This window comes from Protopterus annectens, chromosome 1.part0 (genome assembly GCF_019279795.1).
Source record: "Protopterus annectens isolate FY-2018-M chromosome 1.part0, PAN1.0, whole genome shotgun sequence".
Classification (NCBI taxonomy): domain Eukaryota; kingdom Metazoa; phylum Chordata; order Ceratodontiformes; family Protopteridae; genus Protopterus; species Protopterus annectens.
The window spans coordinates 47,304,000-47,329,669 of NC_056725.1; the positions used below are offsets into that span (position 1 = coordinate 47,304,000).

The window sequence follows — 25,670 nt, forward strand, 5'->3', positions numbered from 1 at the left end:
TAAATTGTCACAATGATTTAACCTTAAATCTTCCAAGCCGTGCTCAACTGACCACACGTTTAGGGGGAAAGCTCGCCCTGCAGGCAAAAAACTGCATGCAAAAAACTGAAAACTCATTACCCAAGATAAATGCGTTTTAAATATAGTTTCCCTAGGATACAGATTCCACTTCCACACCTTACCAACCCCAAAAGGTTGGCCAGACCTACTCCCAAATCAGTAGGCAGAGGTTCATCAGCAGGTTCTCTCTCTTCTAAGTATCAGGGCTATTCAACCTGTCCCAGCAGAAGAATGGGGACAAGGTTTTTACTCCAGACTTTTCCTGGTACCCAGAAAATACAACTCCTGGCATCCTATCCTGAACCTATCTATCCTAAACACCTTTTTGGTAATTCCAAAATTCAAAATGCTAACTCTTCACCAGCTGCTTCCCATGCTGGGCAAATTGCCTGGTTGGCAACACTGGATTTAAAGGAAGCTTACCAGCACATCCCAGTAAGGGATTCTTGCAGAAAATACCTATGCTTCAGAACAGGCTACATGCACTACCAGGTCTCTGCACTGCCCTTTGGCTTATTTACTGTGCCCAGGGTATTCACAAAATGCCTAGCTCCAGTCATTGCATTTTGCTGGCAAAGAAATTTTCAAATATACCCATACCTGGACGAGTGTCTAATTCAAGCAGAAAGCCAGGACATACTATGAAATCATTTGGCATTTGTAAAGAAGCTGCTAACCTCCGTGGGGTGCACCATAAACAAAAAGAAATCTCACCTAGCACCCTGCCAGCAAATTGTATTCCTGGGAGCAAGCATGAACACAACTTCCCAGATGGTCTACCTCACACCAGAGAAACAAGTTTATCTGACAGCCTACTTCAAATTACTGACCACAAAGACCCAATTAACTGCAAAGAAAATACTACAAGCTGTGGGGTTCATGGCCTCTTGCATCCTACTAATTCCATATTCCAGACTGCATATGAGGAAACTACAATGGTATCTAAAAAGCCTATGGTGTCAACATTCTCAGGACCTAGAATCAGTGATTCCTATCATCCCTTGTATAAAAACAGAATTCCTTTGGTGGGCAGAGGCCTGCTACCTCAACAAGGGACTGCCATTCACTCTACCCCCTGCCGCCCAAACCCCAACAACAGATGCATCAGACTATGCATGGGGGGCTCACTTGGCAGGGCAGTGCATTCAGGGCAAATGGAACCTGAGTCAAATGCACCTGCATATCAGTCAAAAAGAAATGTTAGCTGTACAGCCTTCAAGGGCAGCATCCTTCCAGGATAATTATTGGTAAAAACAGACAACACCACTGTTATGTGGTACAAAAGCAGGGGGGAACCCACTCTTACCCCCTCTACAGACTAGCCATGGCTCTGTGGAACACTGCCTTGGGCTACCAAGTGAACCTACAGGCTCAATTCCTGCCAGGCAAGCTACACACACTGGCGGATGACCTAAGCAGAAATCTCATGGACCCACACGAGTGGAAACTGGAACCAAAGATATTCAACATGTTGAGAAACAAATGGGGGAGCCCAGAGACAGACTTTTTTGTCTCCCCTCAGAATTACCAAATGGACAAATTCTGCACAAGGACTCCCCACAGACAAGCTTGGAAAGTGGATGCCCTGTCCTTCACCTGGGAAAACCTCTCAGTTTATGCCTTTCCCCCTCTGCCTCTCCTCTCCAAAGTTCTACTAAAATCAAACAGGACAAACCAAGGACAATACTCATTGCACCAGACTGGCCACGCCAACACTGGTACCCCCTCTTTCGCAGTGTGTCACTGCTGGAAGCATGGCACCTGCCACAGACCCCTTCCCTGCTGTTCCAGCAGGAGGGCCAGATTCTTCACCCCCAGCTTCAAACCCTGAACCTTGCAGCCTGACTAATTACCTGAGCTCTCCATTACCATCCCTCAGTAAGCAGGTCCTGGATGTCATTCTGGAGGCAAGGAGGCCTAGTACTATAAAATCCTATGCTGAAAAGTAGAAATGATTCTCTTCCTGCAGCCAGACTCAGGGGATGGGCGCAACAGTGCCCAGTTTACCGCATATTCTTCGATACTTAACAGAGATGCTTCACAAGGGCCTTTCCTTCTCTTCTATTAAAATTCATGCCTCTGCCATTTCAGCACATTTTAATACGGAGCCACCCCTCTTCTCTCACCCACTGCTGAAGCAATTCCTATGAGGGGCCAAAAATTTAAGACCCCCCAGGAGAGCCCCTACTCCAGCCTGGGACCTTAACTTTGTATTGGAAAACCTCACTCGACCTCCCTTTGAGCCAGCTGCAACTGCAGAGTTGAAATTCCTTTCTTGGAAAACAGCCTTCCTTCTAAACATCACTTCAGCAAGAAGAGTGTCTGAATTACAGGCCCTCATGACAGTGGAGCCCTTCATCATCTTCCATGCTGAGAGGGTGTCCCTCGGGACCAATCCTTCCTTTATGCCCAAGGTGGTATCCAGTGTGGCCCTTAATCAGTCCATTCATTTACCAACCTTTTTTTCTAATCCACAGAACAAAGGAGAATGAATACTGCACTCTTTGGATGTGCACAGACAACGTAGATTTTACTTGGACAGGACTAAGCCTCTCAGAAAAACTGAACAGCAGCTAGTTGTCTTTGCTGCAGGGGCAGAGGGGAAGGCCATTTCAAAGCAAACCATTTCTAAATGCATAGGCCATTGCATTATTTTCTGCTATAAGCACCATGGAAAGCCTACCCACAGGGGATAAGATCACATTCCACCAGGGGTGCATCTACTTCAACAGCCTTTCTCAGAAGTGTTCCTATTAGAGACATCCTAGAAGCTGTTACCGGGAGTTCTGTTCATACCTTCACCAAGCATTACCACTTGCCTATTTTCTCTACATCCAGAGCTGGTTTTGCCACTGCAGTCTTGCAGGGCCTAATAGCTGGTCCTAATGCTCTCTAATTGCCTCCCTTAGCTTTGGGAATCTACCCAAATGTAATGACTGCAACAGTGAAACACGAAGAACATAGTACAGTTGTGTACACTTACCATAAATGAAGATGTTCGAGTGTATTCACTGTTGCAGTCCTGGTTACCCTCCCACCAGCACCCTGACTTCTATTTGCTATACCTCTCTTCTTGTTTACTGCATTTAAGCTTTCTGGTGTATTTGCTTATAATTGGAGGTGTAACCTTGTATGTAATTGCTTCCCATTATGGGGGCACCTAACATCTGGGGCAAGAAAAACTGATGTAATGGCATAAGATGCATGCTTTATACCCCTGACGTCATGGAAGAAGAGACAGCAACCGACGCAGGAACCAAGACTTTGATAATCAGGCCAGCTGAGGGCTACCTGCAAGCAGATACCAAATGTAATGACTGCAACAGTGAATACACTCGAACTTCTACATTTATGGTAAGTGTACACAACTGTACTTTAATTGGTTCATCTCATAAGTAAAGGGATTGCATCCAGAACAAAGGAGGTTATTACCTCTCTGTACTCCTACCTCATTAGACCTATAATTGAGTGTAACACCCTGTTTGGTATGAACCTCTCCAAACTCCTGCACCAACTGGAAAGGCCACAGAAATACCTGACAAAGAGAATCCATGGCCTCCAACACCCATCTTATGTGGACAGGCTCAAATCACTATCACTTTACTCAGTATCATACAGATTGCTCAGAGGTGATCTGTGTCTTGCCTACAAGGCAATATCGGACCCTGCCATACTAGAGATGCTCCACATCCGCAAGTCTAACTCCTCGCACATTACCTACTTGATAGTCCTAAATCTATTATACGACATCTACAAAGCCTGCTGGAGAAACAGGTTTGTCTCCCAGAGGCTGCCCTGTCTCTGGAATAGACTTCCCATACATGTCAGAGTACCTTGCTGACCCTCTTCAAGCGCAACCTTGATGAGTGGATGGGAAACCACACATTTGTCCTAGGGGTTCCACCTTTGTCCCTCACTGACAGGGGTGACATGTGCTAACTGAGGTTTCTTTTTTGGGGATAAACTCTTGGCTAGGCTTGTAAGGGTCCCAAGGTCATTAGCCTAGTAACCTCCTATGATCCCACTGGCACAGTTATAGAGTTGAGTCATTAGCCAGGGTTCCAAGCCAAGTCCTCCAACACTTTCTCTGTCCCACCAATGCTTTGTGTCCCTGCCCAAGTAGCTGACACACACACACTCTTTGAGATTTGATTTACACACACACACACACACACACACACACACACACACACACACACACACACACACACACACACACACACACACACCTGGCGAAGGCTGGCACAGATTTACTAGCTATGCCCCTTCTGCCCAGACTATAAGTTAGTTACCACTGCCACCAGACACACCTGCCAGCTACCTTACAATGGTACTCAATATACTGAGTGAAATTAATGTTAATACATATGTAATTTGACCAAGTGCAAGGCTATTAGGAGTGGTTCACACAGTGTCACCAAATAAATATTCAAGCACTCTCAAAACTTAAATATTTCTTCAAAGATTAGCCACAGTGAAAGGTTTAAATATATTTAATAATAAATAATAAAAGAGCCAGAAAATAATAAGTATGTAATCACAGTGACATCAGAGTTCAAAATCACAGGAGATATTTAAAATAATGTTGCAGGACAGGCTCAGACAAATAAATAAAAACAATATCTAAACAAAGCTTTACTATATTCCTGACTGAGTTTGAGAGAATTATATGATTTTCTAATAACTTACTTAATAGAGCAAGGCAGGTGATGTGGTAAATGGTTCTTCTTATTGTCAAGCCCAAGACAGAATACAGAATGATCTGTCTCACTAAGAGACTTCTCAAAATAATGTCTAAAATATTACTTCTGAGATAGCTTCTGGTTCCCTTGCAAATCCACCATTGCTGGAAGTAGTCAGAACTTAGCACCTACCTGTAGAAATTACACACACAAGCGCTTTTTCTCAGATACTTGGCAGGTGCTGGAAGACATAAAACAATTGCATACCTCCATGCTTCCAGAGTGTAATTAGTTTACCCCAAAGACAATACAGAAAGCTTACTAGTACAGACTTTTTGTCTCTGGCTGCAGAGATAGCATTTTTATGCCTTAGACTATAAAGTGTTTCATTTCAGATATTTTTCTAAAGTTTTATGGTCTGAGGTTAACCCTCCAGTTTCCTCTGTTAAGACATATACATTTAAACAGCTACAATAGTGCATGTACATTTCTGTTCTCTCCAGTAGGGCACACTGTGCATACATTTCAAACATAGGCATTTTACAAATACCTTTTCAATACAAACGTATGTATAAATCAGTTTGATATACACATGACATACAGTTCTAATACATTTGTAATACCAGCATCTTGTATGAATCAGTTTAATATTCACAAATGACATTTACAAAATTTCAGTTAGCTGTGCTCACAGTACCACCTTTCGTCACACCCCCCACATTGTTTCTTTGTGAATTGCTTGCTTATCCAGTCTCTCTTCCCAATCCTTTCTAACTTCCTGTGAATGATTCTGTATCAGTGCTGGTCTCTCACTTAGGATCTACAGATTTCTTTCTCTGTGCCTATACTCTGATTTCAATCCTTCATAGGGAAGGCAATCTCTGTCCTGCAGGCCAAATAAATTCTTAGCCTCTTCCTATTCTATTACTTTTCTTCCTGTAAATATTTGCTCCTAATACCTTGGTTCCTTTGCCAGTTTTCTCTGTAAATTCCAGCCTCCTCTTGCCTTTTGTCTGTATCCCTAATTGCAGTCATCCCTGTCGGCAGAAGCTACTTTCTCCATTCCTGTTGGCGTAGTTCTAAGAATACGTCCTGCTACTTTATGAATATAATATTCTGTATAGTTATTGTTATTCTCTTTAAAGATCTGAATCAAAAAATCCCAGTCTCTCTGCGTTTCTTGAGCTTGCCCCCTATTTCACCATTATCCCATTTCCACTTTTAATTATAGCTTTCTGCTTGTGCTATGTATAGGAGCCTTAACTATTTAGCTGAACGGAAATATTCCTTCAAATCAGGTAATCCCAAACTGTCTTGTTCTATTGGAAAGATCAGCTTATCCCACTTTATTCTTGATTTGTTCCCCTCCCAGGTATAATCCTTCAACTCTTTATTAATTGATATCCACAACTTCTGTTCTGCTTGATAAAAATATGCCTGACCTCTGTATAAAATTAAAGGGACTAAAACATTTTGACTGGTTGTATCTTGCTATCCATATCCATAAGACAGAGCTTCCAATTTCCCAATTTTGTATTATCTTTTTAGTCTCTTCCCACAGATCCTTAGCTGCCATAACACAATCCTTTTTAATCCATACACCTAAGTACTTGGGTATTGCTCAACTAATTCATGTGTAGGTACATAGTTTACAGATATTGCCTTTGTTTTAAATGCATTAATTTTGTATCCCAAAAATAGTTGAAACTGTATCAAAAAGCTCCACAACACTGAAATGTCCTTTTCTGGTTTTATAAGATATAAAATAACATCATCTGGAAATAAAAACAGCTTTTCTTCACTACCATGCCAATTATATCCTTGAACTTCTTAGTCCCTTATTTTCTTTGCCAATGGTTCTAAATTTAACACAAGTAACAAAGGGGAAAGAGGACACCCCTGCCTGGCTCCGCTGCTCAAACAGAACTTATCAGAAAGGAATCCACCTACATTAATTTTCAACTCCAATTCCTCATATATTCTCCTAACCATCCTTATAATTTTATCAGGGAATGCAAATGCTCCCATTCCCTACTCATATAAAGCTTACTCTGTCGAAAGCATTCTCTGCATGAAGACCCACCAACAACAATGGTATTGTTTACATTCTGCTTCACTCTGAATCATTATTGTTCTATTAATGTTGTCAAATGTTTGCCTCTCCTCCACAAACCACATTGATCCATATCTATCAATTTTGGCATCACATTTTCCATTATTTTAGCCTTTATAGACATAAACACTTTATAATCATGGTTTAAAATTGAAGTGAGCCTATATGAAGCTGGATCTGATGGATGTTTACTATCTTTAGGTATTACAGCCATCACCGCTTTCATCTAGAATGCTGGCGCTTCATCTCATTTTAAAATACCGTTAAACAAAACCTTCCATATCTTTTATCAGTTTCTTCCAAACTTCCACAGAAATACCATCTATTCCTGGGGATTTTTCTGTAGATTGATTGTACATGACCATTTTTATCTCCTCCCATCCTGTTAGTAATTGAGCCTTGTCTACCTCTAACATTGGCATATTTAATTCTTACATAAATATTTGTACCTTTTGATTTCCATATTTCTCTGCTTCATACAGATTTTCATAACATTTCCAGACTGTTTCTAGTATCTCTACAGGATCTGTGGTTTTCTTCCTTGTTATAAGCTCCCTAAGCTTGGCGAGAACACTTTCTACTTTCTGTTGACTGTGTTGTTGTGCTAAAAGATTTTGTGCTTTTGAGTTATTGTCCAAAAACAGTTTCTTAAGAGCAGTCTTCTTAAACTCATGCATATTATCGAGGTAATCTCTTATTTTCTGTTTAGCATTCTGCAATTGTTCCTCTTGTTCTGTGAGATTCCCCCTATTCTGCAATTCCTTTGTCAGTCCCTCAAAATAATTCTTGTTACTTCTTAGCTATATCTCTTTCTTTTATTTCCACCCTATTTTTAAACTCCACTTCAATTGTATTCCTCTTTCTAGCTATATTTTCAGAAGAAATTTCTGTCTTCCCAAGTAATTTCCAGTACCCATTCCTTAAATTCCTGTCTTTTAAATAGGTAGATGGGGAAGCTACAGTGTCTCATTTTTATTTCATTTCTTGTATCGTGCTCTTCTGAACAGACTTTTCTTTCTTTTTTATATGTGTATATATATATATATATATATATATATATATATATATATATATATATATATATATATATATATATATATACATTGCAGTCCCTAAATTTCTTAAAACTGAACAAGGAGAAAAAAAGAAGGAAAAAAAACTAGGGCATTTGTTTACTTTAGTGTCCATATTACACTTTACTTTATAGCATGCAGGTTATATTATACATAACAAAAAAAATACCACTGTTAAGAATACATTTTTGTTTTACTTATAGTTAACTCTAGGGCATATGCTTTGGAGTCCCGTACAAGTTTAACAGAAGTCAAAGAAGTCCAATATTTCCAGGTTTTCTTGTTCTGTCATGTTTCACAGATATAATAAATGGTTTATAATTCCACATTTATTTGTCAGTTTCTTAGTTACTGATTTTCTTCCTGTTGATCTCCAGCTCCGAAATCCTGTGCCGCCTTCTTTTCAGATGTACTCCTAGCATTTATTTTGAAACATTGGAAAAGGTTTCACTGGCACAATATTTGAGCTTTATTTTGTCCATAGCATGCTCTGCATTAAAAAAAATGATTTTGACTCTCCAGAAAAGAATATCCTGAAAATAATTGGATACAGCAGCTTGAATCTCATGCCTGCTTCTTGACATTCCCTGATAGTTTGTTCCAGTGATCAGATTTTGCTGATCCCTGGGCTTTGTCTTGGTTCCTGTACTTCTCCATTTTCTTTGGTCAGGAAGATCATCCATCCCTCTGGTGATATCCAAGCCACTATATCCTCGTTCCACAAGTCTCATGTCCAGATCTTTGAATTCCTCTCCAATTCGATGGCCCCAGGGTGTATCTGGACATCCATGGATTGTCCCTTCACAATGTTGTTATAAACATATCCTGGGTGCATACTGGAACGATGGAGTAGTGTATTCCTATGACAAGTCTTATGATACACTCCCGTGTTGATGATCCCACCGGGTAATTTATCCACATAAATATCCAAAAATGGAATGGTGGTGTATGACCATTCCATGGTGAAATTCAGGAATGTGTTGGAGATATTGATCCATTCAAAGAAGTGCTCCAACCGTTCTGATGTACCACTCCAGACAAAGAAAAGATCATCTACAAAACGCCTGTAGAAGCAGATTTTAACTCCTTGAATAGTTCATTCTGGAACAGATGACAATGCTCCCATTCCGCCATCACCAAGTTGGCGTAGCTATTCGCACATGAAGTGCCCATAGCCACGCCATCTCGCTGTAAAAAGATCCTGTCTTGAAAGCAGAATAGGTTGGAGTCCAAAATAATCCCCAACAATAAACTAATCAGCTCAATGTCATAGTCTAAAGAGAGGGTGGATCTCCTCAAGTAAGCAACAATCATCTCTTTGCCCCTAGTGTTCGGTATAACAGTAAACAGGGATTGTACGTCCATGGTCACCCATATAAGATCTTCAACATCGGGGCAGTCGTGGATGTATTGATATAGATCCAGCAGAAACTGTCTGGTGTCCCTGAGAATAAATGGATTGGCATCAACCAGAGGTCTTAGTTGAGCTTCCACAAAAATTGATAAAGGTTCAGTTGACCATCCCCTGCCAGCAACAGTTGGTCTCAATGGAGGATGGTGTGGGTCCTTGTGGATCTTGGGTAGGCCCTGAATGATGGGAATCAAAGGATGGGAGACATATAGATAGTCAAATAAGGCCTGATCAATGGTTCCCTCATTCAGTAGTCCAAGGAGTGTAGAGTGTATAGTATAAATAATGGTGTCAACCTCACTGTTGGTAATAGGAACATAGAACCTTTCATCGGCCAACATCTGTGACATATCATAACTATACCTGTCTGCGTCGAAAACTACTACACCGCCCCCCTTGTCTGCTGGTCGAATGACAATATTGCGATTGTGACAGAGGGAGTGCAGGGCTTCTCGTTGTCGATAATTGAGATTATGCCTCCTGTTTCTACTTGTGACCCCTCTCTGATTCATCTTATAGATGTCATCTTCCACCAGTTTGCTATAAGCAGCAACCAGGGGATGTATCGGGGGAATAAAAGTACTGGGTATCTTAAAGGCAGTATCATGCGATGTTGTACCTGCATTCTTGAAGAATATCCTCAGGGACAAATTCCTAATAAATAATTTAAAGTCCTTCAAAGTTTCCTCATACTTACTATCCATCGTGGGAATGAAGGTAAGTCCTCTAGAGAGGACCTGTATCTCATATTCACTCAATACATGCCTAGATAAATTGAAAACAGTACCTACTGTTTCACCTCCCACATTTTCTTGATGGTCCGATTGGGCTGTCTCTCTGGAGACAGCTTCCTCTTGTATCTCCCCTTGTTGTTCGGGTACGCCCTCTCCCCACTGGCAAATACTCTGATGGGAAAAGGACATCTATTCCCCCCTTGTTGTGGAGTATTCAATCTCTGTGTATCAGAGACATGTTCAAGATCAGGACCATTATTAACTCTGTTGTGTACTGAACTAGTTGTCTTCCTCCTAACAACTGGTTCTGAACTGGAGGCCTGTATATTGTCCCTAATGTTAGTGTGCACATTGATATCGGCACTAACAACATCCAAAGGATCTCTGGTAGGAGTCAGAACAACAGAATCAACATTATCGGCAACATCAACATTAACCCCAGTTGTGTTCTCTACATTCATGACAGAATTATCATCCGTATCATTTACAGATGAAACTTCAACATTTAAAACATTCCCATTCCCTCTAGCAACATTTGTACAAACATCTCTAACTAAAACATTATTAGCTCTTCTAGTATGTATATTGTTGTCCGTTAAATTATTCCTGGGCCAGGTGAAGATATTGCCGAAACGGAAGTCCGTACTATCTCTATGTAACTTCATTCTTTTCTGATTTAAAAGACGACGCTCATACATATTAACATTGTCCAGCATCAAGCCCAACATTCGGTCAACTACTGAGATCGGGAAGTCAGTTAGAATAATATTCTTGGCTTTCCTAATGTCATCCCTAAGTTTCTCCTCAATCGGAAGAAAAAAAGTATTCATGAGCTTCATATAATTGAGGCTTACCTCAATGTTGAGCTGTTGCCAATCAAATAACAGCTCCGGATGTAGTGTACCCATCGTCGGCATCTTCAAAACCCTAAGCCCTCTTGGTACCAACCGACGTTGTATGCAGACCTCGAAATGTTGTCGCTGGGTCTGCATACGTTTGAGTTTGAATAAATCCTGCTCGAGTTGTTCAATGGCACGATTGAGTCCATCCCTGTCATAATCCAGCGAACTTGGAGTAGCTGGGCCCTCATCTGATTCCACAAACGACGCTAAAGGGTTCCTCTCAGTACGTAGGCAATCAGCAAAGCGATCCAAAAACGGACGTGATGTCATAGATGCTTCCTTAGTATCCGAAATTGTGTAAGGTAATTCAATGGGTGCAGGTCCCCCTCCGATCATGCCTCTACTGGAATGTATAAGCCCAAAGAGATAAATCAAAAGTAAAAACGATCCAGCAGAGTTAATGCTCAGCAGAAAAGCAACAAACGGAAATAAAAATTAAACAAACAACTGCTGTGCAACGCAATGGAGGGTACCAATAAGATTATACTTCAAAAGCAACAAAATGTAATGAATAGTAAAAAATATGGCAGTCCAATCATACGAAGGAAGAATTTAATTTATTGAGCAGGTTAGCGCTTTCGCAATAGCTTCATCAGACCTTTGGTAACAAAACACATCACAGCCTAATTGTTTAAATACATTAAAAGGCGCCAAAAACCTTCAACTCTTTTTAATGTTTACATTTTTTATTTTTATTTTTTATGCCCCTATATATATATGTTACATATTTTATATATATTATATATATATTTTTTATGCATTTTTTATTTTAAATGTATATGATGTCTATACATATATTCTTTATTGTCATGTTTACCTTTATGTGTTTTTATGAGTGCTACACCTTTAAAGAGTTGAAGGTTTTTGGCGCCTTTTAATGTATTTAAACAATTAGGCTGTGATGTGTTTTGTTACCAAAGGTCTGATGAAGCTATTGCGAAAGCGCTAACCTGCTCAATAAATTAAATTCTTCCTTCGTATGATTGGACTGCCATATTTTTTACTATTCATTACATTTTGTTGCTTTTGAAGTATAATCTTATTGGTACCCTCCATTGCGTTGCACAGCAGTTGTTTGTTTAATTTTTATTTCACTTTATAATCATGGTTTAAAATTGAAGTGAGCCTATATGAAGCTGGATCTGATGGATGTTTACTATCTTTAGGTATTACAGCCATCACCGCTTTCATCTAGAATGCTGGCGCTTCATCTCGTTTTAAAATACCGTTAAACAAAACCTTCCATATCTTTTATCAGTTTCTTCCAAACTTCCACAGAAATACCATCTATTCCTGGGGATTTTTCTGTAGATTGATTGTACATAACCATTTGTATCTCCTCCCATCCTGTTAGTAATTGAGCCTTGTCTACCTCTAACATTGGCATATTTAATTCTTACATAAATATTTGTACCTTTTGATTTCCATATTTCTCTGCTATATACAGATTTTCATAACATTTCCAGACTGTTTCTAGTATCTCTACAGGATCTGTGGTTTTCTTCCTTGTTATAAGCTCCCTGAGCTTGGCGAGAACACTTTCTACTTTCTGTTGACTGAGTTGTTGTGCTAAAAGATTTTGTGCTTTTGAGTTATTGTCCAAAAACAGTTTCTTAAGAGCAGTCTTCTTAAACTCATGCATATTATCGAGATAATCTCTTATTTTCTGTTTAGCATTCTGCAATTGTTCCTCTTCTTGTTCTGTGAGATTCCCCCTATTCTGTAATTCCTTTGTCAGTCCCTCAAAATAATTCGTTACTTCTTAGCTATATCTCTTTCTTTTATTTCCACCTTATTTTTAAACTCCACTTCAATTGTATCCCTCTTTCTAGCTATATTTTCAGAAGAAATTTCTGTCTTCCCAAGTAATTCCCAGTACCCATTCCTTAAATTCCTGTCTTTATATATATATATATATATATATATATATATATATATACATACATTGCAGTCCCTAAATTTCTTAAAACTGAACAAGGAGAAAAAAAGAAGGAAAAAAAACTGGGACATTTGTTTACTTTAGAGTCCATATTACACTTTACTTTATAGCATGCAGGTTATATTATACATAACATAAAAAATACCACTGTTAAGAATACATTTTTGTTTTACTTATAGTTAACTCTAGGGCATATGCTTTGGAGTCCCGTACAAGTTTAACAGAAGTCAAAGAAGTCCAATATTTCCAGGTTTTCTTGTTCTGTCATGTTTCACAGATATAATAAATGGTTTATAATTCCACATTTATTTGTCAGTTTCTTAGTTACTGATTTTCTTCCTGTTGATCTCCAGCTCCGAAATCCTGTCCCTTCTTCTTTTCAAATGTACTCCTAGCATTTCTTTTGAAACATTGGAAAAGGTTTCACTGGCATAATATTTGAGCTTTATTTTGTCCATAGCATGCTCTGCATTAAAAAAAATGATTTTGACTCTCCAGAAAAGAATATCCTGAAAATAATTGGATACAGCAGCTTGAATCTCATGCCTGCTTCTTGACATTCCCTGATTACTGGAATAAATCTACTCCTCTTTTTGCCAGGTGTATAGTGAGTAATCATTTTCCACAAACACTCTACTGTCTGCCAGTTTTAGTACTTTTTCTTACTACTTTCCTACTACTACTACTTTCTGTAACCATGAACTACCACATAGGCAGCAATCTACTTAACACCGAATGCGTGATAAGAGACCTTGGGACCCAGGTAAACAGTAGTCTCTCCTTTTATAGTCACATTGCCACAGTAGTCTGGAAGTCCTTCTACATGGCACACTTCATCATAAAAGGGTTCTCATCCAGGAAAAAAGAGGTCACCGTTCCCCTCTACTCGACACTCATTAGACCCATTATAGAGTACAACACCCCTTTTGGAATGTTCCTCACAAGACATCTACAGCAGCTTGAAAGGCCACAGAAGTACCTCACAAAGAGGATTATTGGCTTCAAACAAATGCCCTACACTGACCGCCTCAAAAAATTCCAGCTGTACTCCATAGCATATTGCCTACTCCGAGGTGATCTCTGCCTAACATATAAAAATATGACATATAAAGCTATGTCAAACCCAGAGCTGTTGGACATGCTACACCTAAAGAAATCCCAATCCCTCCGAGCTACACGCTCTAGGGACCTAAACCTTGTCACCACAATAAACAGGACATGCTGTAGGGATAGATTCCTGTCCCAGAGACTTCCCATACTCTGGAACAGGCTACCCATCTATGTCAAGCAAAGTTCTTCATTAGCACTCTTCAAGAAAAATCTTGATGAGTGGATGGGAAATAGGAAATACACCCCGGGGATCACGTCTGTGTTTCTGCTCGACAGTGGCACAGGAAAATAACTTTCTTGGGTGGCGTAAGCCAGGGAACCTTGTTGGCTAGGCTTACGTAGGCCCTTGGGCCAATAGCCTAGTACCTACCTTTGAACCTATGAACTTCTGCTGGGTAGGATTGCATCCTTACAATTAAAGGTCTAGGTTGCTTTCTAATTGCTAGATTTGGATCATACACATGATATACCCTTTCAATTAACAACTCCTGCTGTGGAATGCTAGTCCAATTGCTCATTTGTGCTTTCATAACATTAATACAGCCTGTTCCGTCCAGCTTCTCTGGTACAGCAGGAAATCATAGGATTTCTCAACATGCTCTGTCCTCTAATACTATTAATTTTTGAACATCTCTTCTTGAGCAGTCTCACACTTGATATAATCCTTCAGTGTTTCATTTATTTATCTGAGTACATTTTAATTATTTTTCCTCTAGATTGCTGGAATTCTTGTCTTGCACCAAAGCTGGAGCTTGCACTGCTTCTTGCTGAACAGCTGCAGAATTTTTCCAAGTCAGTGTTTTTACCTCATATTTTGTGACTGATTTTCTTTCAGGTTCTCCGAATTTCTTTTTAGCTGCCATCCAGGCAATGCACATACTAGCAAGTTGAAAGGCAAGTTTACTGACTCTTTTCTGATTTTCTGTTTTCACACTGGGAGAGATGAAATTAAGCTATTACTCAGTGTGCAGCCATTTTGGAAGTCCCTCCTTCTCAAAAGACTTGACCCTTGCTAGAGAGATATTGAGGGCCCTGGGGTACATGGCTTCAATTACACAAATAACATCTTGCCGCCTCTACATTAGTATGGTTCAGTGGTAGTCTATCTGGGCACAGCACTGACACCACTTGAACTTCCCAAATCCTGTCTTGCACTTCATGAAGAAGGAATTCCTTTGGTGTCTCAGCTAGTTGTCACTCAATCCAGGAGTGCCCTTTATGGTTCCCTCTCCTTGCCAGGAAGTGTCCACAGTGTTTCAGACTTCGCTTGCAGAGCATGTTCTAAGAACATAAAATTCCAATGCATATAGTCAGTATACATCGGGAAAAATCATGTAAATATCAAGGAAATGAAAACCCTGATCTGTCTTTTCAGCATTTACATAATCTTTGGTCTCCAGAAGTCCACTCTATTCTCTCATAGACAATACCACTGTAATGTGGTACATCAACAACCAGGGAATTAGAAAATCTTAGCATCTCTGCAGACTTGCAATGGCAATCTAGGAAATCCATTTATGCTTTTGATCCCTTTCCCCTGATTCTTGAGGTCCTGATCAAAATCAAGGTGAAAAATCCATAGATGCTTTTTGTGCCCGCTCCCCACTTTGGCCCATACAACATTGGTTCTCCCTTTTTCCTCACCTGCCAAGGGCAATCATTACAAGTTACCCCCCCCCCCACAAGATGGACTTGTTCAAATAAAAGAAGGACTTTGTTATTCACCCAAAGTTGCAAACTCTAAACCCAACAGTTTAAGGGATAGGATTTCAATGCTCTTCCAGCACCTTTTTTTTTGAGGACATGCTACATGTATCACAGGAGGCTAGAAAACCAACTACAAGACATTTTTATGTTTCTACAGTGAAGAGGTTTTTTTATTTGGTGCAAAAAAAATTAGGGCCGTTATCATATAGGTGGTCTGACTATTATTTTCCATCTGTGTGAAAATGCTCAGTGTAGGACTTGCATATTAGTATATTAAAGCACATTTCTCATCCATATGCATGTGTTTGCTAACAGATCCCACACTTTCTGCATGTTTTAATGCCAAGCATTTTTTTAAAAAAAGTCTTTCTTTGCATTAGAGCACCAAGAAAACATAGTCCACCTCCATGTGACCTGAATTAAGTATTAGAGAAGTTAACTCTTTCTCCTTTTGAACCAACTTCTTCCACCTTTCTAAAATTCTGTACGTGGAAGGCTGTTTTGCTAGTAGTTCTTACTTCAGCAAAAATGTTTCTGAATTACAAACCCTTATGGCTTTTTCCAACTTTTCTGATTTTTCACAAAGACAGGGTATCCCTGAGGACTAAATTGTCCTTTATGCCTACGATTGTCAATGTAAATTCCTTGAACTAGCCTATTAACTTGCCTACATTTGTTCCCAGTTCTTAAAACAAGGAAGAAAAAAATCACTTTTACTGAATATTCATATACAGCTTAGATTAAACAAAACTAAGGTTGCTAGGAAATCTGATCAGATATTCATCTATTATCAGGGTACAAAGCTAGGTTGCTCGGCCTCCAAACAGACTGTTCCCTGGTAGATTTCCTTGGAATTCTCCCTCTGTTATTCCTCTCATAGCAAATCCCTTCCAAGCCACATCAAAGCGCAGTCTACCAGAACAGTCACCTCTTCTGATGCATTTTTCAAGGGTCTGGAATTAAAAAAAAAAAAAAAATTTTAGAAGCAGACACTTGGTCTTCCATTCACACCTTTAGTAAACATTGTAAAACAAATGTCACATCCAGAGCTGGAAATGATTTTGCCAGGTCTGTTTTTCAAGGGGTGCTAGACTCAAATTCGATGCCTCAGTTCTTCTCTTAGATAATGTACAAACTCTGAATATTCCCATGTGTGAGCAATACTGCAACAGTGATTGCATGAAGGACATCGCAAACTAGTTTAAGAACTTACTATAATCATAGATGTCCAAACTGATCACTACTCCAGCATCTGCACCCTCCCACCTTCCCCCATGTTATTGAGACCTCTTTCCCTCGCTCCTGACAAAGAGTCTTGTTCCTTTGCCTTTTTATGCCTCATTTTTTCTGTTCCTTGATCAAGAAAGTTCTGAGGAACTTCACGTCCATACTTTTGTAATGTATTGTCACGTTCTCATGACTGGGTCATGAGGCAGACTTACAGCAAGAGAGGAAGGCACCTAAGCTTTGGCATAGTGGCCCAATATACAGTATTATCCTTGTCAGGATACTTCCCATATGTGAGCAGTATGTCATCAGTGATCAGTTCAGGCATTTACTGTTATGGTATGTTTGTACACGGGTGTACTATTCATTGATGCTCATCTTTTGGGCAAACAATCAGAAAGAGTTTAAGGACCTTGCATCTTTCTTCAGTGAAGGGAATTGGAAGTGTAAATAGAGCTTGGACAGCCAAGCAAGAATTTCTGTCAAAGTGTCTATTAAAACATTTTCCTGGAAATTTATATTGATGTGCAAATTATTTGTATATGTTACACCTTTTTAAAAATGGCTGTTTCAAACATCTCCTTTTAAGGCTGATGCTAAGGACATATATAACTACGTTTTACTTTCTGTAATGTGCATTTGTAAAGAAAAGTTGAAAAAAGGAGAAAAGACAAATAATAAAGAAACCAGAATGTGAAATGAGGTAGAATGCTTAATCCAGCTAAAAATGAGAGCCTGTAAATACTTTGGTAATCAGCTGTACAAGTTTTCATTGTTTGGCAGTTCACTGAAAATGCGAATTCCCCTGAAGAAGTCACTGCAAGTAGTATTTTTCTTTACTGCACCATGGCATTGACTCCAGTGTTGATTATAATAGTAGCTGGTATATGGGGTCAGGGGTCAGCCTTCTAGCTGGGACTCCTGCCCCCAAAGGAAAAAAATACTTTGAATTTTGTTTTAATAACACAGTTGTCAGTCAGGATTGCATTTGAAGAATGTGTTTTTGATTAACAAAATGAGACCCACTAAAACTGCATTATTATTATTAATACCGTTACTAGTGCTGTTGTTTCTGTTTATCAGAAGAGAACCAAAAAGTAATGACTTCAAATGTTTTATTTTGGGATATTTATGGTGCCCCATTGTAATTCTGAGATTTGAAATTGCAAGACAAAGAACTGCAAAAAAAATTAAAACAAAGGAAAACAGTGAACGTCAAAAATCAATGCTTTCCTTGTTTATTTTTTGTAAGGGGTAAGCTCCCCCGCACCCCCCAGTGTTTGTGTGTTGGGGGGGGCTATACCCTAGCACCTCTGCTACTTATATATACTAACTCTGAGATCATGATACCTCAGATAAATTGTAATACTCTGTGATGCAGAGATTCCAGACTTTGATACTGTGGATATTAAAATATTTTTTAGTCTAGAGATTAGCATTTTATTACTACTTGAGTCATTTTTTCCTCCTTTTGTATGTGAGGCCTGCTTTGAGTGTAATAAAGAATTGATTTTTTGTAAATATTGTGCTGCTTGTCATGAAACCTGGGGCTTGATTACATTTCTCACTATGTATTTCTTTCTCTCACTTGCAGAGTTCCTGTGAACACACCAAGACTTCTTCTTAATAAGGAGAAAACAGGGCAGGTAGGTTATATTTAAAACATTTTTTTAATTTGATGCATGTGCTGCAATGTATTTACTGAGTTACTTTTGACTTTACCTGTGAAGTCCAAAAGAGCACAGATTTAACCTTATTTTATTGTGTATCCAGTACACATTGAAATTTGTACTGAAAAAAATGAGAATACATGCACCTCACTCTTGTTCACAGCTACAGGAGAGAATGAAAATTAGACATATATTCTGCAATGATGAGAAAGTTACAAAAAATATAGGGCAATTAGTATTTATTAAAAAGAATACAACTAAAATGTAAACAGATTGAAGGGAGAACACTTGAAAAGAGTTATGAACGAAAGATGAAATTGTACATCTGTTGTTGTCAGTTTTCATTCTGTCCTCAACTGATAGGTTCGGATACAGTCCACGGATCTGACTTGGCTGTTGCTAAAGCTCGTGGCAACCAAAAAAATACTCAAGCTTCTCCGTAACCCAAAATGCACCAATCCTTTACACGAAAGAAGTGATTGACCATAGCTCTCGAGCATTTGTAGGATAAGTGTTATCACTGTAATTTTCAGATCTAGGTATTTTTCTAATTTCTCTTAAATTCTTAAAGTTTTTTCCTATCACTTACCTGATCCTGCAGTTAGTACTTTTCAGAATACTATTGTTAGTATTTCTCCCCCCTTTTCTGGACTATCATACAGTGCGTACCTCTAAAATACTGTTTAGTATTTACTTTCTGCAGTTGGTGTAATCCCTTTTTACTACTAATGCTGGTAGTTTTTTCTATTTCTTCTTCTCTCTCTCCTGATTAAAAAAAAAATCTATTCTTTCTTAAATTTTGCCTTTTTGTTTTATAGTTTTTGCTATGGTGAAAAAAGGCCCTGCCCGAAAAAGAAAAAAATTGATGGACCCAACTTCCTCGGATCTGACAAAAAAAAGTAACGGATCTGACTGCTTCCAGCCCTACCAGTTCAACTGCTATTCACCTGCCCAGAACAAGGTACTCACCACCTGTGGATCCGGTGCCCTCAAGGATGCCCTCACCTTTCTTTGAGCATTACAAACACAGGTCCCCCTCTATTATTTACACTAATTCTTCCAGAAGTTTGCCAGAGGAAGATGTGGAAAGAGTGGTGTGGAAGATTCTCTTGGTGCAGAGTCAGATGGGTGTTTTACTGTCTCCTACCCTTTCGGGTTAGGAGATCCATTCTTCAACCACACCCTCACTACAAGTTCCTCCTCTGATTCCTTCAACTGTCTTAGAGTCCCTGGATCCAAGCCTTCCCATTCCATCTGGCTCAGATCCAAAGGTAGTATTATATTTGGATCTGGAACTAACTCTGAGTGCTCCTTTTCAGTCAGATCTGGAGAGCTCTCAGAGCTAAAGCTTCCCTGTCAGATCCGAGGTGTTTAAGTCGACTTCAAAGTTATTGGAGCCATCTTTGTGTCTTGGAATCTTGGCACTTGATAGCTCGGTTCCAGCTACCACCTCGGGAAGATTGCTTTTGCAGCGGGGGAGGACAGTGGTTCAAAAGCTTGTCTTTTCAGATCTGAGGTCTTGCCTTTCTCTGGGGCAGTCTGGCTTCAAGGGTTTTGTCAGCCTCAGCAGAACAGATGGATCCAACCCCCCTCAGATCTTCAGTCTTCTACCTTGATGTCTCTGCCCTTCTTAGCCCCATCACTCTTTACCACAGGGACAGCCAGTCCATGACCCCCAGGCTTCCCATCATGGTATATTGATTTCTTCTGATACCTCCCCAGAGCATCCCACTGAGGAGGTCCCTAGAAAGACGTTGTGTAAGAGGAAGCACTTGGACTACCTAGAGGAGTCGATCACAGAAGATACAGACTTTGATGAAGGTGAAGGGTCCCCACTGTTACCTCCTGAAGATGTCTCATTTGGAGACATCCTTGAGAGGTGGCTGGATGCCCAGCAACCCTTCATCGGAGGAGTCTATATTCCTGGAGGCTTTCAGTACTGGCCTATTTACCTCCTAGGTTACCTCCCCCACTGACGAGTTTATTAAGATAGTCTCTCAGCGGGCATGGAAAGAACCTGACACAGTTGAACCCATACCAAGGAGACCGAACAAGATTATGGCACCACCTTTAGATAAGCAGTTTTGGGGTAAAGGGGTGCCTGTTGATGCCATAACATGGCTATGGCAGCAACCACCATAAAGGAACTTGATAAGAGTTCCATTGTTCATCCCCCCAACAGGGAGTCTAGGGCAATGGACAGGTTTGGGAAGCATGTCTATGCTTCAGTGACCTTCGCCTTAAGGTCTCTGAAATTATTTGGCACATTTTACAAGATTACAGAGGGATTTGATTAAGGAACTCTCAAGTACCCTCTCAGGATCCATTTCTGCAGAGGGACAATCATCCATGACTTCTCAGTTGGCTACCCTGCAATTTGTTTTGAATTCTTCCATGAGACTCATTTCACAGGTAGCCAAAGGTCATCATCAATGCTCCTTTTGATGGCACTTCTTTGTTTGGTCCCAAAGTGAAGGACACGTTATCCATTTGTGAGAAGGATGGAAAATCCCTGTCTGCCATGGGTGTATGTTTTAAGATCCCTCAAAGACCTTTTTCTAGGAATCAATGAGGTGGACGGAAGATGTGGATGAAGAAATCCCCAGGTCCTTTCCAGGAAATCTCTCAGGGGCAGATGAGGGAACTTCAATGATTGACGATGCCCCCATAGCAGAGGTGGCCCACAAAACCAGGGGTCCAGAGATTCTTTCTTTGACCGACCTTGCCAGCGCTTATAAGAGGAGGCCCAAGTGTCCACTTCTGGAGGCAATCGGGGGCTGATTATCCCTGCAACAGAGAGTCTGGCTAGACATAATGAAAGATACTTGGATGCAGAGGATTATTTCCAGAGTTTATATGATACCCTTCTCCCTTCCACTTCCAATATCAAGAAAGATCCCCTATGTTCCACCCAGTTAGAGTGAACAAGCAGCAATTCAAATACTAAAGCTGCTAGAAAAAAGAGGCATCCAGGAGGTCCCACTAGGCCAGATAGACTGTGGAACTTAATCAAAGTTCTTTTTAGTGCCAAAAAAGACGGGGGACCGGAGTCCAGTTTTGGACCTCAGCAACTTAAACAAGTCAGTTCGAGACCAGTTTTGGACCTCAGCAACTTAAACAAGTCAGTTCAATGTTTCAAGTTTCGGATGGTCATGGTTCAGTCCATTCTCACTTTTTTGGGCAAGGATGACTGGATGTGCTTGATAGACCTTCAGGATGTGTACTATCACATAAAGATAAACAGATGATATAGAAGGTACTTATACTTCCGTTTTGGAGCCAGTCATTACCAGTTCAGAGTTCGGCCCTTTGGTCTCACCATAGCCTCCAGGGTGTAACCAAATGTATGACAGTAGTAGCAGCTCACTTGAGACTGCATTGATTCTGGGTGTTTCCGTAGCAAGACAACTGGATCATTACCGCCTCAACCAGGTACAAATTAATAAGGGCAAGAGATCAAATTCTCCAGATGTGGTCACATCTGGGGATAACCATAAACTACAACAAGCCTCAACTAGAACCAACTCAGAATTTGGAATTCATAGGAGCACTGTTCAACACAAAGTCAATAATAGCTTCACTGTCTCCATCAAGGGTTCAAACTATAAGATCACAGGTCAGAAAAATAATCTGCAGTACCAAGATTTCTGCCCGCTTGGTCCTTCAAGCTCTAGGATCAGTGTCAGTGGCAATAACACTAGTACCTTTAGCCAGATTTTACATGTGGATTCTACAGTGGATGCTAGCAACACAATGGTCAATACTTTATCAACCCACGTCAACTCTAATACAAATCACTCACATATGGAAGAGGGAGATCTCAGGTGGTGAATTCAATCAGATCAGGTTCTACAGGGCCATCCATTCGTTCCCCCTCAGCCCAAGGCCATAGTGACCACAGGCGCTTCCCAGTTGGGGTGGGGGGGACCTTTCTGAGGAAAACAGTCCACGGCACTTGGTCCGCCGAAGAGGCCAATTTGCATATCAGTGCCATAGAGCGATTGGAGCGGTGCTGTTAGAATTGCAAGCCCTTCAAGATGCTCTCCCTTCAGGGATGATTGCAGTTCAAACAGACAATAAACCGGTAGTTTGGTACATCAACAGACAAAGAGGGGCCAGATCTTACCCCTTGTGTCAAGAAGTGCTCAGAGTGTGGCAGTGGGTGATCTCTTCCAACTGCCTTCTTATAACAGCGCACATTCTAGGGAAGTCCAGGTGAGCAGGTGCTTTCTTCTACCTCACTAGTGGTGTCTCACCAAGAATGTGACAGAAATGATTTTTCGTCAGGTGGGGCCAGCCTTGCTGTGATCTTTTTTTGCCTATTCTCTAAATAACAAATGCAGCAGTTACTTTGCCCTAATCCCCCCAACAGGGGGAATCACCGAGGGATGCTCTACTTCACAATTGGCCCCCGGTCGACTATACGCCTATCCACCAATCCCTCTAAGTCTGAAATTCTTACATAAAGCTACCATGTTGAAGAGCAAAGTCATCCTCATTGTACCATACTATCCTTAACAGATTTGGTTCCCCTACCTTTGGCCTCACTTACTTCATCAACCTTGGGTTCTGGATCCAACTGCAGAACTCCTGTCTCACCCAGCAGACAATTTATCCAGAAATATCAAACCTCAGGCTGATGGCCTGGCTACTCCAATTCAATTTATAGCCAGACAACCTGTGCTGTCTTCCCCTGTCCAGCATATACTTTTATCTTCACATAAATCTTCAGCATGTAAACTCTGTTTCAGTAAATGGAAAAAATGTGTGTATTGGGCACATCAGAATCATGTTGAACCTTTTTCAGCTCCAGTTCATAACATCCCTGAATTTTTGGCCCTACGTTTTAAAGAAGGAGCTAGTTCCTCAACTGTTAAAGTTCAGTTAGCAACAATATCAAACTTTCATGTTGGGTCTGAGGGTTCTTCAGTAGCCTCTCATAAGTTGTGCAGAGCTTTCTTGCGAGGCACTCTACTTTTAAGAACTCCTTTTAAAGACTCTACTCCCCTATGGGACCTGAATGCGGTACTGCAGGCACTTAATGATTTCCCGCTTTGAACAAGCAGCTGTGTGTGACTTTAAATATCTTACTTGAAAAACATTTTTTCTAGAAACCATTAAATCTGCTAGATGAATTTCAGGCATTGTCTTCAAAACCTCCATACTTGATTTTTCACAAGGATACCATTATATTACGAACCAATGCATCCTTTCTAACCAAGGTGGTGTCAGAATTCAGTATCAATCAGTACATTAATTTGCCACTTTTCTTCTGTAAATTTACTAACAGAGGCAAATACATGTCACATTTGCAGGATGTTCACGGACAATTACCTTTTTACTTGCATAGAACAAAAGACATAAGAAAAACAGACCAGTTGTTTGTTTCCTTTGCAGACTTGAAATTGGGAAAACCAACTGCCAAAGTAACTTTAGTGAGATGGCTAACTGATTGTATCTCATTTATTTATAAAAAATTGTGTTACCACAACCAGTACAGGGTTATTCAACTAGATCCATGGCAAACTCTTCAGTTTTTCTTTTAAGGATGTCCATGGACAACATAAGGCCCAGCAGCTACTTGGGCTGTTACTCATACCTTTTTTACTCATTACAAATTGGATCTGGTCTCCAGGGGTAGAGCATCATTTGCTTCATCTGTGCTCAGGAACATCCTTCCTTGAGTTTACCCAGAATTTTAGGTAGCTGAGGATTCTGACTCATCAATTGAGGATAGATTGAAAATTGACAACATCAGATAAAGAAGTTATGTACTTAACATAACGTTCATCTGTGTTGTCCATTTTCATTCTTCCTGAACTTCCTACCCACCAACCTCCATCCTTTGCAAACTTCTGGAAGAATGAATTTTTTACAGGACATCACTGTCCTTTATATTGACTTTCAGATGTAGTTTTTTTTTATGTATTGGCTGTATGCAGTTTTCACCTCCTTTTATCCATGCATAGTACAAATTTCATTTCAGGCAAACATCAGCAAACAAAATCAGAATGGTTGGTGCATTATGGGTAAGGGAGAAGCTTGAGAGCTATTTGGTTCCCATGAGCTTTAGCAATGGACAAATTGGATCTGAATTCATCTTTAAAGGAAGAATGAAAATGGACAACACAGATGGGACGTTATGGTAAGTGTATAACTTCTTTTTATGTGCTTAACCTTTTATTACATGCATGTTGTACATGTAACAATGTAGTAATAAAAAACAGCACTACTCCCCACAAACTAGAAAGAAAAGCTGGGCAAGAGCAGATAAATAAGTGTACAGCAGTGTATGTAAGTAACACAACACAAAAATAGATGAGGCACACATGGGAGTGACAGTATTGACAAGAGTGGCTAAGGATACAAATGTAAGTTGCAGCCTAGAATAATGGGAACATAGTCATGTAACAGTAAAGGATGGAAGGCTGGAACAATGAAAAGAGAAAGTGTTCTTGATGTCTATTGTCATCTGTTGAATGTGTCCATTTCAGTACTTGTACTTAAAGGATAGGAAGATCCTGGAGAGAAAGCAGTAAAGCAGCCACATTACATTTTCCTTAGCATTTTAACAGTTTTTGAAATGGTGAGTAGCAAGTGATTTTTTAGATCTTAAAAGACAAAGTATTTTATTTAAATTTGTTTACAAGGTGATTAACTGATCCATGTAGGCATTGTTTCAGCCATAATCCAGTATACAGATTAAAAGCAAAGGCTAATACAGTGGATTGAACAATTTAGATTAGTCATTTAACCAAGGCAGAATGTACTTGCAGTGTTTAAGGGAACTGGAGAAACGAGAGAGTACTCATGCAGTAGCTGCACACAGGATAACAGCCTCCCTGGTGCTATAGTATAGCAAATCTAAATGTTATGCTATCCTTTTGAATTAGGCAACTTTGCCAGGTACACTGTGTGATCTTAGATTTATGCTTTAACCCCTCCCCCCACAACCAGTTGATGTCCTCCTTCTGTCACATGTTTTTTCTCAGATGTCAGGACTGACTCTAATTTCTGTCTCACCAGATATGAACAGGCTAAC

The 25,670-nt window shown here is 40.0% G+C and overlaps 1 protein-coding gene across 2 annotated transcripts in view; it reads left to right on the plus strand.

The window, feature by feature from the left end:
• The window catches only part of SIRT2 (sirtuin 2), a 1,239,326-nt gene that overhangs the window by 885,866 nt on the left and 327,790 nt on the right, over nt 1-25,670 (plus strand). For both annotated transcript variants that reach the window (XM_044082288.1, XM_044082354.1), the window contains exon 13: nt 18,553-18,604. In XM_044082288.1, the coding sequence (XP_043938223.1) occupies nt 18,553-18,604 (52 nt within the window). The remainder of the gene's footprint in view (nt 1-18,552; nt 18,605-25,670) is intronic.